General features: G+C 38.0%; 1 protein-coding gene across 1 annotated transcript; it reads left to right on the forward strand.

Annotated features, from left to right (window-relative positions):
* The first annotated feature begins 16064 nt into the window (after window positions 1-16064).
* Window positions 16065-19224, forward strand: LOC141445426 (bile salt-activated lipase-like). Its single transcript, XM_074111270.1, has 3 exons — window positions 16065-16293; window positions 17534-18786; window positions 18923-19224. The coding sequence occupies exons 1-3, from the start codon at window positions 16108-16110 to the stop codon at window positions 19116-19118; spliced, it is 1635 nt and encodes a 544-aa protein (XP_073967371.1). The 5' UTR covers window positions 16065-16107; the 3' UTR covers window positions 19119-19224.
* The last annotated feature ends 4109 nt before the right edge of the window (window positions 19225-23333 follow it).

A 23333-nucleotide genomic window follows, 5' to 3' on the forward strand; every position in this document is an offset into this window, starting at 1 on the left:
ATTAGCGAGCAAGATGGTGGTAGCAATCCGGGCGGACCTTGCACAAGGTCCTACCACCTGCAAAAAGCCAAGCTGCAAGGTGCCTGCCTTTTTTTCTGTACTTGTATTGTCACCCAAACTACATTTGCAAACCAAATTTCAAGTCGATGCCATTAACCGCTGTAGAGTTCCGTCCTGCGGAGACGATCCTGGCCGGACTACCAGGATGTCACTACCTGATTATTGTATTGTCACGCAATTTACTAAGTATACCAAATTTCAAGTCAATCCAACTACTGGAAGTTGGTCGAATTTAACTTGTAAGATTTGATTACAGACAGACAGACGGACAGACGACAAACGGGACAGGTGAAACTAATTAAAAACTTGTAAAAACTGCTCGTAATTTACAGTCACTAACAGATAAATTACAAAATTAACATCGTTCTGATGAACGGTTGTGTGGCTCTGATGATGAACTCTGGTTAGTTCGAAACGTAGCGTACTGTAGCGGTAGTGATTGTTGGGTTTGTGTGATTTGTGTGTGTTCTTGCAGTGTGGAGGTGGAGGAACTGCATTGTCCCGTGATATTTATTTATTATTATTATTTATTTACTTACTGGTTTAAATTATTGACTCGCATGCTTACATCATAATTGTAATTATTATTTATTAAATAATTTGCAAAAAACATCAAACGAAAGTCTTTGTCTCTCATTAATAAAGGCTATAAACCTGTTATCCACCCAATACATAATCTGATATTACGTCCTACCTAAGGGATATAAATCTGATTCCGGTATACCTACCCTATATTAAATTAAATAATAATTATCAATGGTTTTAACTGATTAAATGTACACGTATTCATTTAATTACTTTTTTCTTTTTCCAACTCATCATGACATAAAAGCCGTAATGATGATCATAATCTTATGAAAAAAATAAATGACGTCCTGTCATTTTCATAAATATCCCGCAAATATCACACATGAAATAATATCATTGGAAAACGTTAACCAAGCATTAAATATAATTATAAAAGTAAATAACAAGAGGCGGATAAGCAATTTTTAGTCATTCATTACCTATACAGGTACAATATCGACAATACCCAAAAAATATTCATATTCATATTCATATTCATATTCATTTATTGCGATCATGTTCATTTGTACAATTATTGTAGACCTTAAAGTAAACATGCGAGTAGGTACATGATACCCTGTTAGGGCACTGCAATTTTCTTACATTCTAAATTGTTTATTAATTAATTATTTATTAATTATTCATCCTGTATTATTTGAATTGCTGTGAACTGTAATTCCCTGAATATGTAAAAGTGCAACAATCAGACCGGCAATGTCAAGTACGAATCAGAATCGCGCACCGAGGCTTCCGTATATACATTTGTAGCTATCTACAGTATTAGGAGAAAGGCACTTGCAGTATGGGATCATTTTAGATAGTTCCTGATAAACGTAAAAAATCATGATCATGATTCTTAGCTGTATTATTAAAATTTATATAAGCGGTTTTGAGATTTAACTTTAAAATGTCAATGTCGGGAGTTTCTTAACTTTCTATGTTAGTTCCTGGAACATATTTCCGGAGCAATGGAACTGACCTTAGTGGCCATAGAATGAAATAAAGAACATCTAAAGACCTCTGTTTGTTTTTAGTCCACCTTCCAAAGTTGTCCATGGTCCTTTAATGGCCAAACTGAGAACGTAACCCACAGCCGTAGTCTTATTCACCATTAGGACATAACAAAAGACTGTAAATATATTTTCTGAGCGTTCTCAACTTTCAACTTTAATTTTGAATTCACTATCCTGTGTGAGATGCCAAGGGATAAAATACTTAGGCTACCACAGCGATTATAACTAGGTATATTGAACGGAAAATAGTCATGCTAAACCTCAAAGATGCAGTATCAAATATGTAGTAGCGAAATTGAATTCCAGCCGCGAATACTGAGCTGCAACATTACTTGGTTTCTTGTGTTACGGACGTGGCCGCATGGTCGCGATTCGTCTCACGTTGTCGATCGAAACTAACCTTTATCGAATTAGGAGACGTAGTAAATCTAGATTTGTATGATTGGTTTTTTTTTCGGAGTCTTTTTGTATTTTTTATTTTAACTCAAAATTTCTTTAATTTATTGAATCAGGCGTTACTTTGCGGAGGTCCATATCAATGAACTAAAATAATTTCCTTGCTCACCCGCGACCTTACGATAGCTAAGCTTATGCAAAATATGCGTATTCATGCAGTTCCTCAACGTCCACACTGTAAGAACACACACAAATCACACAAACCCATCATATTAATATATATATTTGCATATTTTGCATAAGCTTAGCTATCGTAAGGTCGCGGGTGAGCAAGGAAATTGTTTTAGTTCCAAATTTCTTACTTTTACTCGTACGGGTATCCCGTGAAACCATATCGAAAAACCATCCAACCATTTCGATATGGTTTCACGGGATACCCGTAAAAGTAACAAATTTGGAGTTAAAATAAAAAATACAAAAAGACTCCAAAAAAAAAACAATCATAATTTGATTGCTTAGTAGCGACATCTCTTGTCTGGGTGAGCGGTTAGTTCCGAAAGAGTGTGACGTCTCTCGACGAAACATAGATGTTGCTAGTGCTGCTGCTTAAGTAGCATAGTAGAAATAAGCAACCTGAGATATGTACGCATAGGAAAAACTCGTGTCTAGATTCCTGTCCGGCAGTGGTGTAGGGGTTATAGCACGCAGCACGGATTGCTGAGGACCTGGGTTCGATTCCCAGTGCTGGCAGACAGCAACAACAACACACATACAACTAACAACTGGTCTAACAACTGGTAGCATGGTGTACGGTTGTGTTACTCTGAAGGTGAGCTCTGGTTGAGTTCGAAACGCGTCAGTGTGGTGTGGTGGCGGTGATAGATGGGTTTATGTGATTTGTGTGTGTTCTTACAGTGTGGAGGTGGAGGGACTGCATGAACACGCATATTTTGCATAAGCTTAGCTATCGTAAGCGGAGCAAGGAAATTCTTTTAGTTTATTGTAAGATTTTTGTTTGGCAAGCAGTAGAGTGAGAGAACTAAGCGTACCTGGTTAACATGTATTCAGATACAGAAACTTTCAGATAGTTTTCAGTCACCAGTACCAATATCTAGGTAATATCTATTTCTAGGGCCGGTAGGCGTGGCTGAAGGCCTACTCCGAAACTCGAAACTCGAAGTTCGTATCGTACCGTCCCTCTCGCTCTCGTATTAAATAGTTTAAGTGTCAGAGGGACCGCACGACACGAAAATCGAGTTTGGGGTTTCGTAGTAGCCCTGCTGAAGTTTTTGCATGCTCCGCCGTGGCAGGTATGCAGATGAATGTAAGTACACAAGCTTTGCCATACATGAATTCAAAATTCAAATTCGAATGAGTTATTCAGTAAATAGGCCGCAATGGGCACTTTTACACGTCATTTTTTAAACTACCAGCGCTTTCGGAAAGACCATCATTGCCAAGAAGAATGCGCCGCAAGATACTTGGCAGAAAGTCATTTTTTTCATAATAATATAATTACAAATAAAATATATATAAATATATTATACAACTAAAGAAAAAAAATACAAAAATAATAATAATAATAATACAGGGATGTATGGGGTCCCTTAGTTACAATACTAAACACTAACTATCTCTAAACTATATCTAAGTTCAGTGGAAGTGTAGAATGCTTCCACCGTCATAAATTTTAAAATAATGATAACAATAATTTAGTTCTGAAATATACTCTCCCTGCCGCCCCCAAAGTTAGCTTACCGCCGCCGCAGCAGGCCGCCGTGGCAGGTATGCAGATGAATGTAAAGTACAATTCAATAGAATCTGTCAATTTTCTACATATTTAAGACACCCTATCGTGGGCACACTTGATTATATATGTCCCTGTTGTTGCAATTATCATCTAAAAGGAATCAAAAAAGAATAATAGTCACATCACAAAGCCTTAGGCAGCCCGGTGTTTATATTAGTAGGCTGGAAATGTCTACAGGATTGTCAGATTCTATTGAATTGGAGTTTACACAAGCTTTGCCGTAAGTACATGATTTAAGTAACCCGGTGGAAATTGCGTTGTTACGGTGCCTCGCCACCTCTTTAAACTAATCGATATCTACAGGCGCCTACTAATAACAATAATTTAGTTTTCCCTGATCTTACTGTGATGTCAATTTTAATTTTCTATATCCGGTTTTAATACTAATATTGTGCTCCATCCATCCAAGCCTATATCCGTCCCACTGCTGGGCACAGGCCTCTGAGAACAAGAGGGCTTGGGCCATAGTTCCCACGCAGGCCCAGTGCGGATTGGGAACTTCACACGCACCATTGAATTGCTTCGCAGGTTAGTGCAGGTTTCCTCACGATGTTTTCCTTCACCGCAAAGCTCGTGGTAAATTTCAAATGTAATTCCGCACAAGAATTTCGAAAAACTCAGAGGTGCGAGCCGGGTTTTGAACCCACAACCCTCTGCTTGAGAGGCGATAGGTCAAACCACTAGGCCACCACGGCTTTTTATATTGTGCTCAATTATTGTTTTTCGTTTGTTTAATGAATATTTTTATATTTTTTATTTTTTTATTTTGCTGTGATATCATTTTTAATTTTAAGGGACAGGATAAGGTAGGTGATCAAAGATCCACTCCAGCTGGTTCGTGTTTAGGTAAATGTGAGCGGCAAAAAATCTGACCCTCAAATTGTATGCCGTAATAGGTAATTTTGTATGCAGAGTGGACCAAATTTTGTAACTTCAATCTGGTAAAAAAATATTTTCATGTTTTTTGGATTTAGTTCAATTTTTAACCACCGACGCAAAAATAGGGGTGTTATAAGTTTGACCGCTGTGTTTCTGTCTGTCTGTCTGTGGCACCGTAGTTCTTAAACGGGTGGACCGATTTCCATGCGGTTTTTTTTTGAAATCAGGTTTATGATGGTTAATGGTTCTTTGGTTCTTAGACATGTTTCATCAAAATCGGTTCAGCCGTTTTTGAGATATTGTACTTCGAAGTGACAAAGTCGGGGGTTTTCCAAATTTTTGTTGGTTAAGTTACTAACCGACTGCCCAAGGGAGGGTAAGTGTTATAAGTTGTGAGTCTCTCATATTAAACATAGTTAATAAATAATTTAGTTACCCGTATACATAATAAATAAATATCTTTATTTAGCACGGGCTACAGTATAACCGCCGTGAGCCGTGAGCCGTGGTGGCCGAGTGGTTTGACCTATGGACTCTCAAGCAGAGGATCGTGGGTTCAAACCCCGGCTCGCACCTCTGAGTTTTTTCTCGAAATTTATGTGCGGAATTACATTTGAAATTCACCACGAGCTTTACGGTGAAGGAAAACATCGTGAGGATTCTATTGTACAATCCTGCGACAGCAATTCAACGGTGTGTGTGAAGTTCCCAATCCGCACTGGGCCTGCGTGGGAACTACTGCCCAAGCCCTCTCATTACGAGAGGAGGTCTGTGCCCTGCAGTGGGACGTATATAGGCTGGGATGATGATGATGACAGTATAACGCCGCGCAGAATTAGCAGGCGACTTCACAATTTCAATTGAGGCACTCCCAGCGTTTTAGTACTTCAAGTCGGACTCTCTACAACTCGGAGAGCCTTCAAACTTATCTCATAATGAACCCAGCTGCTCTTGAATTAAGAGCACTAATTAAATGTCTTTGCTGAAAGAATCATGAATATATCAGAAAGGTGTAGGTACTTAGCATCAACTCCTTGAGAACTTTTAATGAATGGAAATTATTCAATACGTTTTCGGATCAAGTTTTTGAAGCTTACCTCAGTAAATGTGTCAACATGCGGTATGTAACCTACTATTATAACGGGTGTGGCCTGTAATACGAGCTAAAAATTGAAACATAGATCGTCCTCGTCAAACTGAACAAGCGACTTTTTAAAATAATGGAGTCTTTGAATTTTCCTTTTTTATTCAAATTTTTTTTTATTCGACTGGATGGCAAACGAGCAAGTGGGTCTCCTGATGGTAAGAGATCGCCACCGCCCATAAACATCTGCAACACCAGGAGTATTGCAGACGCGTTGCCAACCTAGAGGCCTAAGATGGGATACCTCACGTGCCAGTAATTTCACCGGCTGTCTTACTCTCCACGCCGAAACACAACAGTACAAGCACTGCTGCTTCATGGCAGGATTAGCGAGCAAGATGGTGGTAGCAATCCGGGCGGACCTTGCACAAGGTCCTACCACCTGCAAAAATTAAATACTGCTATCAATGTACGCCATCCTAAAACACAACTGACGTCGCCTGTCACGCTACAAACATCAAGCATTTCGCTTTACATTGCTTCTTCGAATAAACTTAAAAGTGTAATAAAAATGATAAAAGCTTATTATTTTTAAGTCGCTGAACTAATGTTGTTCGGTTTGAGGAGTATGATCTATGTTTTAATTATTTGCTCATATTACAGGCCACACCAGGTATAACTGAGCTTGGATGTGTGTACCTACTTGCGCATACGCACCGTATGTATCTTAACCATCCGCCTATACCACGAAAGTTACAAGCGCTAAAATCCTACATAATTATTAAGTTTTTCATACAACAAAGTGACAATTATATAGAACTACACACTAAATTTCATGGCTCTAAGCCCAGCGGTTGTTATTTCAAGATTTTATCCCTAGGTATCCCGTGGGAATATCGAGTCAAAAAGTTGCCTATGTGTTATTTCAGACATCCAACTACCTACATACCAAATTTCATGACTCTAAACCCAGCGGTTGTTATTTCGAGATTTTATCCCTATCCCGTGGGAATATCGGAATAAAAAGTAGCCTATGTGTTATTCCAGAAGTCCAGCTACCTACATACTAAATTTCATGGCTCAAAGCCCAGCGGTTGTTATTTTAAGATTTTATCCCTAGGTATCCCGTGGGAATATCGGGTCAAAAAGTCACCTATGTTTTATTCCAGACGTCCAACTACCTACATACCAAATTTCAAGACTCTAAGCCTAGCGGTTGTTATTTCGAGATTTTATCCCTATCCCGTGGGAATATCGGAATAAAAAGTATCCTATGTTTTAATCCAAGTTATAAACTAACTTTCCGCCAAATTTCATCCAAATCCGTCTAGCCGTTTAAGCGTGAAAAAGTAACAAACATACTCACTCACTCACTCACTCACAAACTTTCACATTTATAATATTAGTAGGAAGTAGGATAGGATTGTAGCACTTGTAACTTTTGTGATATAGTGGACCAGGTCGTCGCTCCATCTTTTTGGAAGCCTACCGACAACTCGTCTCCCGGTCCGCGGACGCCATTCGAGAACCTTCTGACCCCATCGGCATTCAGTCCTGCGAGCAATGTGCCCCGCCCACTGCCACTTCAGTTTCGCAATTCCTCGGGCTATGTCGGTAACCTTCGTTTTACTGCGGATATCATCATTTCTGATTCTATCCTGCATAGAAACCCCGAGCATAGCCCTGTTCATAACTCTCAGTGACTTTGAGCTTCCTCATGAGGCCCATCGTAAGCGCCCACGTTTCATATCCGTAAGTCATCACTGGCAACACACTGGTCAAAGACTTCTGACTTCAAACACTTTTTTTTTTCGGATAAAAGTTAAATTAAAGTTAATGGGTTGTTATTGAAAAAAAAGGCTAGTATTAAAATGCTGGCCAGTAACTAGGTTAAAAGTAATATTCACAAAAAAACACTGTGAACCAAATAAACTTCTTTCCCTAAATGAATAATATGTGACCATATTCGAAGTAAGCAAGGTAGTAAAGCGGCCAAACACTAACCATTTACCCTATAGGTTTCAGATGCTTTAAAGTTTGGTCACATCTGATCGCCACACAAAACCACTTCCGACTTAAAAGTCTCAGCAAGTTTCTTTTCACCACGTAAGCAATACCGCGTCAAAATATCAATTTATTCGCTCCAGAGTACCGAGACTTTGATATATCAGCACCAACCGCACAAACCAGGGTCTGGCTGCATTCCCGTCACGTTTGATGCGAGTCGATGCCAATATTGAATCGAGTCGAATCGAGTAGAATCGAGTCAGCCGATCCGAATGGATTGCGTCGTCGCGCTTATAACTGGGAATATTTTTAAGCTGTGGTCGGGAAATGCTGGCTGGATTTATGACACGTTGCAATTTTTATTTTTAATTCGACTGTGGTTTTCATTATGGCCAGTATCACTTGGTGACCGGAACAAGTCTGTCACAAAAAAAAATTAAGCATGATAGTTATAATAATAGGAAGATTATAAGTAGGTATTAAAATTTAAGAGAAAGTATGCATTGCAAGTGCGGTTTAAACGTTCTTTTCTACCTCGCAAGTGTAAAATATGGAATGGACTCGCTGCTGGGGTTTTTTCATTCAGCTATGAGTTTATCGGCTATTGCAAGGCCGGCAACGCACCCGTAGTCCTAATAATCCTGTAGGTGTCCATGGGCGGCGGCGATCACTTACCATCAGGTGTCCCGCCTGCTCGTTTTCCAGCTGTTCGATAAAAAAATATGTTTTCATACATTGGTCGATGTTCAAAGTGTACAGTCGAGCTCAAAAATATCTTAACACTTTAGTACCTTGTTACTGTATGCCTTCTGACAGTTTTATTATTATATAGTTCAAACGAAAAGTGACAGTGACATGGTAAAGAAAGATATCTTTGACTTCGAAGTACCGCGTCAAACAAAAAAATTGCGACTAAGTTCCGTCACTTCTGAAAGTGTGTGTTCCTTTGTGTACAGTAAAAACTAACCGAACAACCTCCTGAAAATCTGGAAGAATTTGAAGACCTGTCTATTTTCATGCTCCTGCTGAATTTATCTCAAACATAAAAGCGTTGTTTTATGGCATTGCTCATAAAATTCTTTAAGGCGTTTCTGCGTGATACATAATCTTGAATAATCAGATTTTTGATTTAAAAGTTGTGTGCCCATGTTTTAGTGATTGGAATTTAAACTTAACGAATAAAAATTTAAGGCTTATAAAACTGTGCATACTGCCCTCTTAAGGGCAAATGGTGGTAGGTATCATTTACTGAATCAGGCGTTACCTTGCAGAGTCCTATTAATAAACTAAAAACAAATTACTTTGCCCACCTGCGGCGTTATGCTAGTTACGTTAATGCAACAAATGTGTGTTCATGCATGAACGACGGTATAGTAAAAAAAAACTTAAGACATTCTAGATATATCGGATGTTATAAATAACTCAAAAGTTTTTTATTTGAAATGCCGCTTTTAGCCTTTAGAGGACAGTATGATTCTTGTGCGGACACGACCAACACTGTAATCTAACCAAGTTATCATTACGGCCCAAGTCCTCTCATTCTTAGAGTACTCCTGTGCCCAGCAGTGGGACGTATGTAAGCTGGGACGATGATGATAGTTATATCTTAGCCGTGGCTGCCTGCCATAGTATGATAGTAATCCAGAGACCTTGTACAAGGCTCTTCGACCCGAGAAACCTACATAAAGGACAGAATTGTATTGTACTCGTCAGCAACATGACTTGTGCGGGTCGGTGGTCGCCGCGTGGCGCATAAAAGTAAACGAGGTGGCTTACTCTATTTCGGTATCGGTGCTTGAGGCCTACAATACAAGGGGAAGAGAGCAGAGGGCAGAATGGATGTGGCATTTTTGACGAAGCATGTCTTCGTGGATACTTAGACTGTAGACTGCCTAAAACCAAAAAAGTTGTTTCTGAGAAACTGTATACGTTTTTATAATAGAACTAGCTTTTTCCCGCGGCTTCGCCCGCGTGGAATTCGGTTATCGTGCGCTGTTCCCTCGGGAACTATACATTTTTTCGGGATAAAAAGTAGCCTATGTCACTCTTGGGTCCATAAACTATCTCTATGTCAAAAAACACGTCGATCCGCCGCTTCGTTTCGACGTGAAAGACGGACAAACATACACATGAACACACACACTTTAGCATTTATAACATTAGTATGGAAGTATGGATTAGTACGGATTCCAAGAAATATTACCGATGAAACGGATACAAAATTCAACTCTATTGTCAAGAAGACATTAAATATCTAAGGCGTATTATAAAATTAATGATTATAATCATGGATAGGGTTATTTGTAAATAATTCTGATCCGCATTGGCGATTCTGATTACTCCAAATAGCGAATCTACTAAGCTGTGTAAAAACTGTAACTGTTAAAATACTTGTGATGTATACATAATAAATATTTATAATAATATTGTAAATCTGTTCAAAAAAATGTTATACCTCGTTGAGTTCCTTGCCAGATACTTTTCAACAGAGGTTTTTGCTAACCGGTGGATGAATTAAATAAAAAATTTTGACTTTGACTTTGATGAAGCCTACGTTATGCCCGCTTTCCTTCGGCCAGTCGGGTAAAAAACACGGCCAACTGTGATTCGACTCGCGCACCGAAGGTTCCATGCAAATTTTTAGGAAGGGGATTCGAAACAATCACATAGCATTCGCTACAACTAAAATAATTGTATAGTTTTGCAGTAAACATTGATTGTTTTCAAGATAAATGTGGTCTTAACAAGATGTGTTGGCATGAATTGTAAAAACACTAACAAGAACCAGTGACTGTAAATTCTACAGATTTCTAAAGTATGGTGGAAATAAGAACAATGTAATAAGTGAATAATTGCCATTAGAAGAAATTGGTGAATGATGAAATTCGTGAAACCCTTCTGTGACAAGCTTAATTTTTAGCTGAAAATAACAATATTGATGTAATTACCAATACTCGTCTGTCGTCTAAAATTTACGATGTTTACTTGACAATATGCCCAATAATGCCCGCAGTTGCCACCGTTACGTGGGCACAGTCGTTGTGCACGGTTCCAATAAATATCCAGTGTTAGCTGGGAATCTCTCCTAAGTAAAATATGCATAGAAAATCGGCGATACTGAAAAAAGAGCTCCTTAGCACGGGAAAGCAGGAAATACGGCGAAAATTTGTAAATAAACGGTTGTGGCACCAATTAGCGGCACTTCCACAGCGACTCCACAAAGGCACTGGTGATTAGGCACAAAAACCAAGACTGATCACTGGTTATTATTTTATTAAATATAGCACTTCAAGACTGCGATGTGTGTTCCGCACTCAGCAACAAATGTTCAAGGAATGACTCCGAAACAAAAACGCCAAAAGAACAGCCAAAACACACATTTAGATTTCAAAATTCAAACCAAAAATCAACTACATAGCATTAAGACGTAAACAGCCAGCACAAAACCGGCCAGTGAAAACGAATGGAAAACGACCAAAAAGTATGCAACACGCAACTCACATGCAGCGTTGTAATGCTGCAGGGGTCATTGTAGATTATTATTTAATGAAAACAAGCTTATCATTTATAAAACAAGCTTATTAATAATTTCGTACCGGTCTACGGCAGACTCGAACGAAATGCACATCAAATTGAAGAGCGTAAAAAATTAGTCAATCCGAGTCGACAACTTGTAGGTGGAAAATTAGGATTATCGAGTATTTTCAATATAAACTTGAACAAATTACTAAGTATATAATGGCGTTGTGAAGTAAACATGTCAAAGTCATCACATCAAAGTGGTATTAGTGTCACGCCATCACGTGTCGTTTGCATTTCGTTCTCCATTGTGACCTCTTAAGGGCCCCACACACGGTACGATTCGTCGATTTTCATCAGATCGATCGTACAGACGAATCGTACCGTATATGGGACCCTTTAGGTCTAATTTCTTTGATTATGAGACAGATACATCATATTTATTTGGGCAAATAAGATTTAGGAAAACTATCTACTGGTGAAATACCGATACGTAGGTTAGCTGTGAAAGTACGTTTGTGATAATATTAAGGCTGGGAATATACTTCAGATTTTTCGATAAGTACGACAGTCTTTACAGTGGCAAAAAAAAATTTTCAAACATATTATTATGAGTCTACATTTTACCCGAGCGAAGCCGGGTTTTCATCTAGTGTATCCAAATTTCGAAGGCGCGTGCTCGTCACTTCGCGCTTCACGGCCGCCGTAAGCCCGCCAAGCCAATCAAGCCGAATGTTTCGAGCCGCAGTATCGCGCCCCGAGCTGCTCCTTATTTCGTAGAGGCCCTACTACAGGCACTGTTGGAAAGAAAGAAAGAAAATATTCACTTGCCAACAATACAGATGAAAATACAATATAGCACAGATTAAAAATAAGAGTAAAAAAAAACTTTATAAGTAGTCTGTCCTGCGGCAAGAGGAGCAGACTCAGCTAATGCTGCGCTTACGCAGAAGCTGCCAGTGCCCTTAGTGTAAGTTTTCGGTTACAAAATAAACCTCGATCGCGTTCGCGTTAAAATCTCAATTTGTATGGAAACACGAACATCGCAAACGTTCCGCTAGAGGCACTGTTCGTGTTTCCATATAAATTGAGATTTTAACGCGAACGCGATCGAGACGTATTTTGTAACCGAAAACTTACACTAAGGGTACTGTGCTGGTTTACAGCCTACCCCTGTTGACATATGCTAGAATAGCGTCTATAGCGGGTTAGATAGCGGACAACTGAATGAAACTATGTTTGTTTCAGTATTCTTAATCTCAATCCACTGCGATCCGGCTGACAGGGAATAAGAAGTCAGTTGCTCCTGTCAGATTTGTTGCGCCAACTTTGTGTCTATTGATTTCTTACTAATACAGGGTGATTGAGCAGCCCTACCGGATTCAGTTAGTTAAGGTATATCGTACCAGTGCCACGTACCAATGTTGTAAACAAAAAGTAGCAAAAAGTAGTTAAGAAGGTCGCGGGTGAGCAAAGAAATTATTTTAGTTCATTCACCGCAAAGTAGCGTCTGATTCAATTGCATGGTCGCTGCAAAATTGTGAATTGTGAACGATCCATTATCAATCACTGATGGCGTAGAATCAGTCCTGCTCACGTCTCCCGAATCACACACACACTCACACAGACACCATGCCCGCGTATTCCCAAATGGGTTAGGCAGAGCACACGTAACGTTACCGCTTCGGAGCCACTTTTAGCAATTTTAGAATCCCCTCCCCCTAACAGAAGAAAGAGACAGACATATATCCACGAACACGCTCGAAAAACATAACCCTTCTTCGAATAGTCGGGAAAAAACCGTAAAAGCAGTACCGTTAGTAGGAGAGTCGCAGGCTACCCACGTCATCCCGAAACTTGCCTGTAACAGCGGGCCCATCTCGAATAAAACGTCTATCGGGAATTGAATTGTCGATCTTCGGACAACCCTTCTTATTTGAATACGTTGGGCCGAAGTGGTTAAAAACTATGGCCGCCTATGGTCTTGGGATCGTTTAGTTGATTGTGTGCTGTCTTCAAAGGTGAATAATCATCATCATCATCATATCACCCGTAGGACGTCCATTGCCGGACATAGGCTTCCCCCATAGACCTCCAGTCCAGTTGAAGCAATGGGCATTATAGCAGAACCAATGACCGTTGGGGCCGAAAAGTTCCCGTCTTTACGCCTAGATCTGAAAACTAGGCGGCGGATTTAAATACGGTGTTCATAATTAGTTAGACATTTTTTGCGCTTTATGGGGGTGTCATTTTTGCAAGTTGAAAATATGCTTGTAAAACGCCAATTTCTAGTTCCGAATTCGACTCAAGGTTCATAAAAGAATGCAGGCAGTGCAAAATGTTCATGTCGAGATGAGATCACCGATGAGATTGTAGCGACAACGGCGAGATTGCAAAATTACATAGACAAGACACCCAGTGCCATGGCAAGATATTGCAACATTCCAAACGTACCAGTACGTAAACAATACTATGGTGTCGTATATATACTACGGACACCGTAGCAGTAATCTGGACAAGTATTGTCTTATTTCGTCAAATGGATTCAGTTGTGCTGTAAAATGTTAAGTACGAAGTATTAAAAAAAAACTGATCAAGTGCGAGAAAAATTCGCGCACAAAGGTTCTGTGTTAATTAAATAAAAATACAAAAGGTTCAAAAAACCAATCTTAAAAAACAAGTTTGTTGTATATGAGCCCCCCTTAAATATTTATTTTATTTAAATTACATTATTTATTTTTAAAATGATTATACAACTCAATATTCTGTGAGTAGTTCAAGCGTCTACCTATTACCCCTTAAATATTTATTTTATTCTGTTTTTAGTATTTGTTGTTATATCGGCCACAGTAATACATAATCTGAGAAAATTTCAAGTGTCAAACTGTTAAGCTCGCCTTTGTTCTCCTCTCTGTGTATTTGTATATTTATTTTTATGTGCAATAAAGAGTTTACATACATACATACATACATATTACGGCTCAAGAGATAGCCCTGTGACAGACGGACGGACAGACAGACAAGTCTCAGTAATAGAGTTCCTTTGGCACTAGCTTACAATTATGAGCCGATGACGCGATTATTGTGGGTCGTTGTGGCCTTGGGGTTCGACCTATGGATGGGCTTTTCGAATGTAATTAAAAAAATATACCTCGTTGGGTTTCTTGCCGGATTCTTCGCAACAGAGTTTTTTTCGAACCGTCAGTAGATTTTTTTTGACATTCATAACTGCTTGTTTAGCCTAAATTGAATAAAGACATTTTGAATTTGACTTTGACTTTGAATTTCGCAAATGAATTTCGAACAGTCAGGGTTGCGAGCCCGGGCTATAACCCACGATCCTCTGCTTGAAAAGCCGTAGGTCAAACCAGGCCACTAAGGCTTTTAACTTTATGTCATACAAGTAAATGCCCCTAAAATCTTTTGAATCCCCATAAATAAACTACTGTTAACCTTTAACCGAAAATCAAAGTGCAAAAGAACAGTTCACATGAATGTCACGAAGTCGTAAAATGCGTAATATACCATTCAAAGGGCACGGCGTTAAATATACAAAAGGTATATAAAACTGATATAGCGCTTTGGGCCTCATTGCTGGGCCATCGTAAAAACCTTACGGCAGGTACGCTTTCGGGGGGGCTATTACTAAATTCGAAAATCTAAGTTCGTATCATACCGTCCCTATCACTCTCGTTTTAAAAGATATCAGCGTAAGCGGGACGGCAAGATACGAAGTTAGAATTTTGCACTTTGTAGTATACGGGCAGGCTCCGGGCGACAATAAAACGACAGTAAATATGTAACGTTTATATTAGATCAGGCATATTTTGATGTCTCACAGCGAACAGTATGGATCTCGGCTCGGGTATCCTTAAACCCGCCTTAGGATGGTGCGTTTCGATTTTGTGACACGGTTCTGGTTTTGTGACGTCGTTTGGTTCGCCAAGTTTTGATCGTGAATGAGTCTCCTTAAATTTGAGATAGTCAAAGTATTTTGAACATGAATCTACCGTGAGACTCACTTATGAAATTCACTTTTTACGAGTATATTGATGTGCGCGACGTTTTTAAATTATTTTATTACAATAACCCACCAATTAAACTACTACTAGAAACATATTTTCTGTTTTTTTTTGGCTTTATTGTGTAATAATTTATGTAACACATATTTGAGAAGGCTACTAGAAACACAGGGAAGCTTAAAGTTCCATCTTATAGACTGGCTAAAATCAAAAAGTCGTTTCTGGGAAATTGCATACGTTTTTTATAATAAAATTCCATAAAATATTACAAATGAAACTGATACAAATTCAGATCTATTGTCAAGAAGACATTAATTATCTAAGGCGTATTATAAAGTTAATCCCATCAAAAACATTACATGTAAAAAGCTGCAAGTCGCGCAACGCAGTTCTTATATTGCTCAAAAGTTTTGAGACGCAATTTTATACCAAGTCGGTTATTTATGTCAGTACCGGGGGATGTCCATAGGACTTGATTTTTACCAGCTTGCTTCTTTTAAATCCGTGGAAAATACATTTTATAGTTCTCAAATAAAGAGTACGTCAATTTTTTTTAAATACACATACCGACTTGGCCTACTTAAAATTATCTATCCATCTAGCCACACACAGTGCTGTCCTTAAAAAACAGATACAGTAAAGTGTTTGATAGATGCATCAGAGTTTAGATAACTTCATTTATCTGAAGATAAACTTACCACTCTCAAAGGCACTAGAATTCACCAATGTCAAGTTGCATCTGAGGAGAAAATGACGTTCTATTTTATTCTTGCAATATTAGTTCTATTTAAATATGCTGCTGGGGCAGTTCCGCGAGTGGATCCGCTTGTGGACAGCAAGGTGGGGTTGATCCGAGGACAAGTGGCCACGGATGGAGATTACTCCATGTTCCTCGGTATCCCTTACGCTAAAGTCGACGAGGCCAATCCGTTCGGGGTAAGTTAAGTAAGGGTATCATTAAAAGAAATATTAATTTATTCTAACGCCTTGTATTAGTCGACCCAGTAAGTGCTGTATCATTTAAATGACAGTTCCTTTATCAAAATAAGAATAATAAGGCTGATATTAATTTGTAAGTAAAGAGGGGAAGGAATAGGAATGACGACACCCACTATTCAACTGATGTACTTTTTACGACTTGTCGAAACACGATCTCCCCATAGATTTTGCTTGGCAATAGTTAATTTGGTCCACATATTTGAAAAATGAATTGATGCTATTAATTTGTATTAAAGCAGCTAAAAATCTAATTTTGCAGTTAATCAGAAAATTTTCTGGTTTTCAAGGTTAACACTAATTATTAGTCGATAAATACCTAAGCATCGCGGTGTTTAAGACATTTTTACATTTCAATTTGTTTACTTTACTTAATCTTACGTCGCTCTCGGAAGAAGATATTTTTTACAATTTACACCATGCAAGTTTGCATCTATGGGGTTAGACACAAGATGCTTCCACTTAATCACCTCCTGTTGACGCCCAAAAAACGTTTAGGACCTTTGCTCAATGCGTTTTTTAAACGCGCTGTGTCAACGCGGATCTGTATCGATACAGACGCGATACGCACGCGAGTCGTATGCTACTTTATGGAAAGAAAAACGCGCTGTCAACGTGCGTTTCTAAAAAAACCGGTGAACGTTCTGACTGGGACACTATCAAAAGCTGAATACATATACGTCCAATTACTTGATGTGGATTGTAATGAATTATGTAATTTTACATATTTTCAAAGAGATTACAATTACGTGGTATTTATTGTACACGTTTACCCGTTTATGGGTTGTACCTTGTATTATTTGTGTTTGGACATATAAATTATTTAAACTGGTTAAAGAGTCGGAATCGCACACCTAGAAATTCGATACCACTGCACCAAAAGAAAACCGTATATGTGATCCCTTTTAATCCGTTCTCTGATGCAATAGAGTACTTCTCACTATCATTAAAACTTTAACGATTCTATTGTGATTTGTGTTATATATTTCGCAGTATTACATTTATTACGCTATTTATTACGGTTCAAAGATAAAAAAAAACTGTGACTAATGGACAGATAATCGGATAGATAGACAATGGTGGCTTAGTAATCATTGTTTGGCGCTCATCTAGAACGGAACTTTACAAAGAGTGCAAATTTTAAGTTTTCTCAACTCAATATCCTTATTTACTATTTCAGCCATCGGTTCCCTATCCAGCTTTCGAAGACACGTTCTCTGCTTTTGATGACTCGGCTATTTGCCCTCAAGTAGAAGAATTCAACAACACTATAGTCGGGACCGTTGACTGTCTGCATCTCAACGTATACGTTCCTACTGCTGCTTCTTCTAGAAACCGTTTGCCTGTCCTCGTTTGGATCTATGGAGGTGGTTTTGAAATTGGATTTGCAGGACGATATCTTTACGGTCCAAAGTTTTTGGTCAGGCATGATATCATCTTGGTTACACTTAACTATCGCCTAGGGCCGTACGGTTTCATGTGCCTCGATACACCTGCTGCACCCGGCAATCAGGGACTCAAAGATCAACAACTAGCTCTAAGATGGGTTAGAGACAACATTGAAGCATTTGGTGGTGATGCTGATAAAATAACCATATTTGGTGAAAGTGCTGGTTCGGCGTCAGTAGATTTTCACCTATATCAAGAACAAGAAAACTTGTTTCAACAAGCTATAATGCAGAGTGGGACTATTCTGAATCCCTGGGTAGTAACCAACCCTGGTAACGAAGGACCATTAAAATTGGCTGAACATCTTGGTGTTAACACAGACGATGTAAGTGAGGCATTGTCATTCTTAGCCACAGTTGAAACAAAGCTTGTTATAGCTGCTACAATAGAGCTGGGCTTGACATTCCGACCATGTGTAGAAAATAACTTTGACGATGTAGTACCGTTTATAACAGAACATCCAATTAACTTGCCTGTACCAAATGCTCGATTTGTCAAACTTTTCATTGGATTCAATAACGACGAAGGACTAGCTTATTATGGAAATGCGAATGCTGAGTCTTTATCACAATTAGATATCGTTGGTGATTCTTTAAGTGAAGCTTTTGACTTCGATAGTCACACTTATGAAGAAATGTCAGAAATTCTTAGACATTTTTACTTCGGTGACAAGGATGTGAGTGAAGAAACTAAACGTCAAGTTTTAGATTTATTCTCGGATATAAGTTTTGGTCATCCGACGCAGAGAAGTCTTCGGAAATACTACGACAACGGGGCTAACACCATATTCTCATACTTATTTTCGTACGCCGGTGAAAGAAATTTTGTAAAATATAACAACAAGATAACTATTGGCGGCGCGTCTCATGCAGATGAAATAAGTTATTTATTTGACGTTTCATACATGAAACAAATTATGTCAGATGAAGAGCAAGTCGTAGTTGACAGGATGACAAGTTTGTGGGCCAATTTCGTAAAATATGGGTATGTATATTTTTTTTAAGCAAGAATTTAATAAAAAAATTACTCATTAAATATTTTCAAGTTCGTAATGTTTATAGTTGTAATTTAGGCTGTCCCTACTTATTAACTACCCAAAATTTCATTTCTTAACTTTCAGAGATCCAACTCCAGAGACTACCGACTTGCTACCAGTGAAATGGGTTCCGGCTACCAGAGACAGGTGGAACTACTTGAATATAGACTCGGAGTTGACTATGGAGAGCAGACCTTTTAATGACAGGATGGCTTTCTTAGACCTCTTCTACAAGATGAACGAAAACTTTCAGAAAGGCATAAACCAAAATGATGCTTAGCAATCCTTTGATAGTTTTATGTTATATTAGGTACTTTATTATAGTTTTCATCAATGTAATATCAACTGAACAAAAGCGTAGTAATAAAATTATTTTGATCTTGAAAGAAACGATCTTATTGAGGCATGTACTCGTACCTTTAATTCTTGGTCCAAAGCCTGTAGATACTACAATCAAATATACCTACGGGGCTTGACGTTTAAATCGTGTACACGTAGAAATCACTATGGGTATTGACAGAAAGATCATTCTCTGAACTCATCTTGAACCGAATAGCTTAGTGGTTAGACTACAAAACTTAAGGTTCCGGGTTCGATTTATTTACGCAAGTATATTTTTCCGTTACAAAATATTATTTAAGTTAAATTCATTAATGAGATAAAATATCGCTTTTATAAACATCTGGAAAATAATCACAGGAAACAAAAGCATACCACAGTTTTCGCTCGATGCACTGCTTAAATCTGTTGGTAAAGTAACATGTGGATAGAAAATGACAGGTTGCAAAGTGATATTTGCAATCGTCATTTTAGTCCAATATTACGTTGGAGCAGTTCCAAGAGTGGTTCCCCTGGTGGACAGCAAGGCGGGATTGATCCGAGGACAGGCGGCTGCGGATGTAAACTACAACATGTTCCTGGGCATACCTTTCGCTAAAGTTGACGAGGCAAATCCTTTTGGAGTACTTACCTCAGAAGCACGGTAGCCTAATAATTGGAACCATGTCCTTTTAAACAGGATGTTTAGATTATTTGAAATTAATATGCGATTAACTTTGACCACTTATTTAAATCCTCTCTAAGAATCTCAAGAAGAATATCTGCCAAATTCCATTTTAGTTTCGACTGGTGACTGGGCGATGATGAATCAGGACAAACTGTTTATAAGTAGGAGAAGATGTTACATTTGTTTACCATCAGCTTTATGTTGGAAGAAAATATCATGATATCTGCACGCATCTACGAAGAATTTGAATTGTGTGTGTGAAGTTCTCAATCTACACTGGGCCCGCGTGGGAACTATGAATCAAGTCTACTCATTCTGAGAGAAGGCATGTACCCTGCAGTGGGAAGTATAATCCTACTAATATTATAAATGCGAAAGTTTATCAGTGAGTATGTTTGTTACTCCTTCACGCTGAAACGGCTGGACGGATTTCGATGAAATTTGGTACGTAGATAGCAGGACATCTGGAATAAAACATAGGCTACTTTTTATTCCGATATTCCCACGGGATAGGGATAAAATCTCGAAACAACAACCGCTGCGCTTAGAGTCATGAAATTTGACATGATTGTTTTTAATGTAACGTCAATGAAAACCACGATTTAATTTTCGGGAATTTCCACGGGAATTTTTAAAAATCCCGACATTTCAATTCAGCTGCTGGATCTAATGATTTACGTGTGCGAAGGCCGCGGTTAAACACTAGTATATGTATTATATACCGAGGTGATGAGGTGAACTTATAAGTCTTGGCATAAATGCCAGATGATAAAGTTTTAAGTCATTGAAATATCATTCACAATAAATTATTTATTTGATTTTTTATTTATCTTGCAATGTTCGTATGTACGTACGTAAATATGTCAGGAAATACGTAAGTGATGTTCCAAAATTTGCAAACCATTTTTCAACCACTTCCTGGTGTCCGATTTACTCGTAGCTTAAATTATGTACACTTATGTATATTTGATGACAATGCAAGATTATGGCACCATCACTGACCTCGTGGTGGAGCCGGAAGTTGGGAAGTAAAAATATTACTTGATTTATTCGTAAAGAGCTACGGAACCCTATCTTGGGCGTGTCTGACACGTTCTTGGTCGGTTTTTTCTTCCGGTGTCCGTTGCGACGAAGGAAGGCCGTGATACATCAGGTGAAATTTGCTCACCGGACTATAAGCGGCCTAAATGATGCACCTTTAGGGGAATCCATCCATCTGTGAACTTCAATTAGGCCAAAAATGATGATGCCAGTAATAATACGATACAGTGTGTAATAAATTTCATTTATAAAAAAACCTGTGCTATGTATAATAAATAAAAAATATTTTTTATTTAATTTTAATGATTATCTGATTCTGATTATTCACAATACCTGAAGACGTGACTCAAATTGATTATGATTGACGTCTCCGAAGTATTAAAAGATAATAATCTTTTAATACCCTGCACTGTACGGAAATTAACGAATGGAAAATTACAATTGTACATTCTAAATTACAATTGCACATTCTAAATTACCGAGTACTGCCTTTTCGCAATGTAACGTTTGGCAACCTCTTTAATTTCGCAACTTTTCATTTCGCAAACTTTAAAACTGTAAATATTTCAGGATTTATTCCCGGGCCATCGTGTAGAACCCTTTAGGTTAGATTAGGTTAGTTTTATAAAAATCCTGAAATATTTACAGTTTCAGAAATATTAAACAGTTGGGAAATGAAAAGTTGCGAAATGAAATAGGTTGCCAAACGTTATTCGTCGAAACATTAGTAAACCCTAAATTACATAAATATTTCATGAAATTTCGAGAATAATATTGTTTGGTTGTTTGTTTTTTCTCTTCTAAAATCTTTATATTGACTCACTTAATAATAACTAACTAAAACACTAAAAATAAGTTACGTGGTGACACGACAGAAATGAATAGATGTTTGCTAAATGATGCATTAATAGTTTTAGTCAAATCATCGACGACCGGATGGCCAAGTGGTTAGAGAACCTGACGACGAAGCTTGAGGTCCCGGGTTTGATTCCCGGCCGGGGCAGATATTTGTATGAATAATACGAATGTTTGTTCTCGGGTCTTGGATGTTCAATATGTATTTAATATGTATTTATCTATATAAGTATGTTTATTCGTTGCCTAGAATCCGTAGTACAAGCTTTGCTTTGTTTGGGACTAGGTGATTGGTGTGAAGTGTCCCGTGATAGATATTTATTTTATATTATTTTATTAATCAAGCCATTGCCAACTTGATTTTTACTTTTTGCACGGTCCTTCTGTCAATTTACGCTTTGAATTTTTTGAGATAAGGAATAATCATGCCACAAAAAGAAGAATGCTTCATGTCGCATCATAATTAAAATATACTAAGTAATCATCAAAGTTAACATATCTTATAAAATAATCCATTTAATCATTTTTAGGGTGCTGTACCATAAAAGTCATAAACGGAACTCTACTACTGTTGGTTTGCGGTCATATAAACCCCTTATTATACAAAATAAGTAAACAAACACAATTGACAAACATTACAAAACATATAGAGACTTTTGTGTACTTACCTAATCATTATAGACAAAAATAAGTTTTTGGTAAAAATTTCATTTTTAAAACAAGCTTTTACCCGTTTGGCCGACTGTACTTTTGATTGACCCTACTTGCAATGCCACTCAAACTACATTTGCATACCAAATTTCAAGTCGATGCCATTAACCGTTAAAGAGTTCCGTCCTGCAGAGACGATCCTGGCCAGACTATCAGGATGTGACTACCAGATTATTGTATTGTCACGCAATTTACATAAGTATACAAAATTTCATAAGTTTATTTAAGTGGACGACCTTGTTAGAGTGGCCGTAAAGGACTGGATGCGAAAGGTGCAAAACCGGGAAGAATGGCGTGCATTAGAAGAGACCTACACTCAGCATTGGGTGGTGAAAGGTTGAAAAAAGAAGAAGAAGAAAAGAAGACAAAATTTCAAGTCAATCTAACTACTGAAAGTTGGTCGAATTTAACTTGCAAGATTTAATTACAGACAGACAGACAGACAAACAACGGGACAGGTGAAACTAAACTAAATAAAAGCTTGTAAAAAGGTGTTTAATGAAGGCCGACATTACTATATAGCTTTGCTGACCATCTGTCAGTCTGTCACAATGCCGCATCTAGAGAAATGTAATGTACACATTACAATTTAATTTTTATTGCCACCTCCACGACAAATAATAAAAATAAATAAGATTAATTTATTTTTGATTTAAAATTCTCAAAAAAGTTCCATTCTTTTATCCGTATGCAATATATATTTATCCCTACTATAATTCCGAGTTTGAAGTTTGTACGGGAATGTTTAACCTAGAAATAAAGGGGCACAAGCAACGTTTTGTTTACAACTGTAGGTAGGCGAATATTCAGCGTTTTTGCAGAATTTGTCCGGTCAAAACGCTCGAATATTCGCCCAGGTAGTTCAGAACTTTAACAGGTACC

The sequence above is a fragment of the Choristoneura fumiferana genome, chromosome 2 (assembly GCF_025370935.1).
Source record: "Choristoneura fumiferana chromosome 2, NRCan_CFum_1, whole genome shotgun sequence".
In the NCBI taxonomy this organism is placed as follows: Eukaryota; Metazoa; Arthropoda; class Insecta; order Lepidoptera; family Tortricidae; genus Choristoneura; species Choristoneura fumiferana.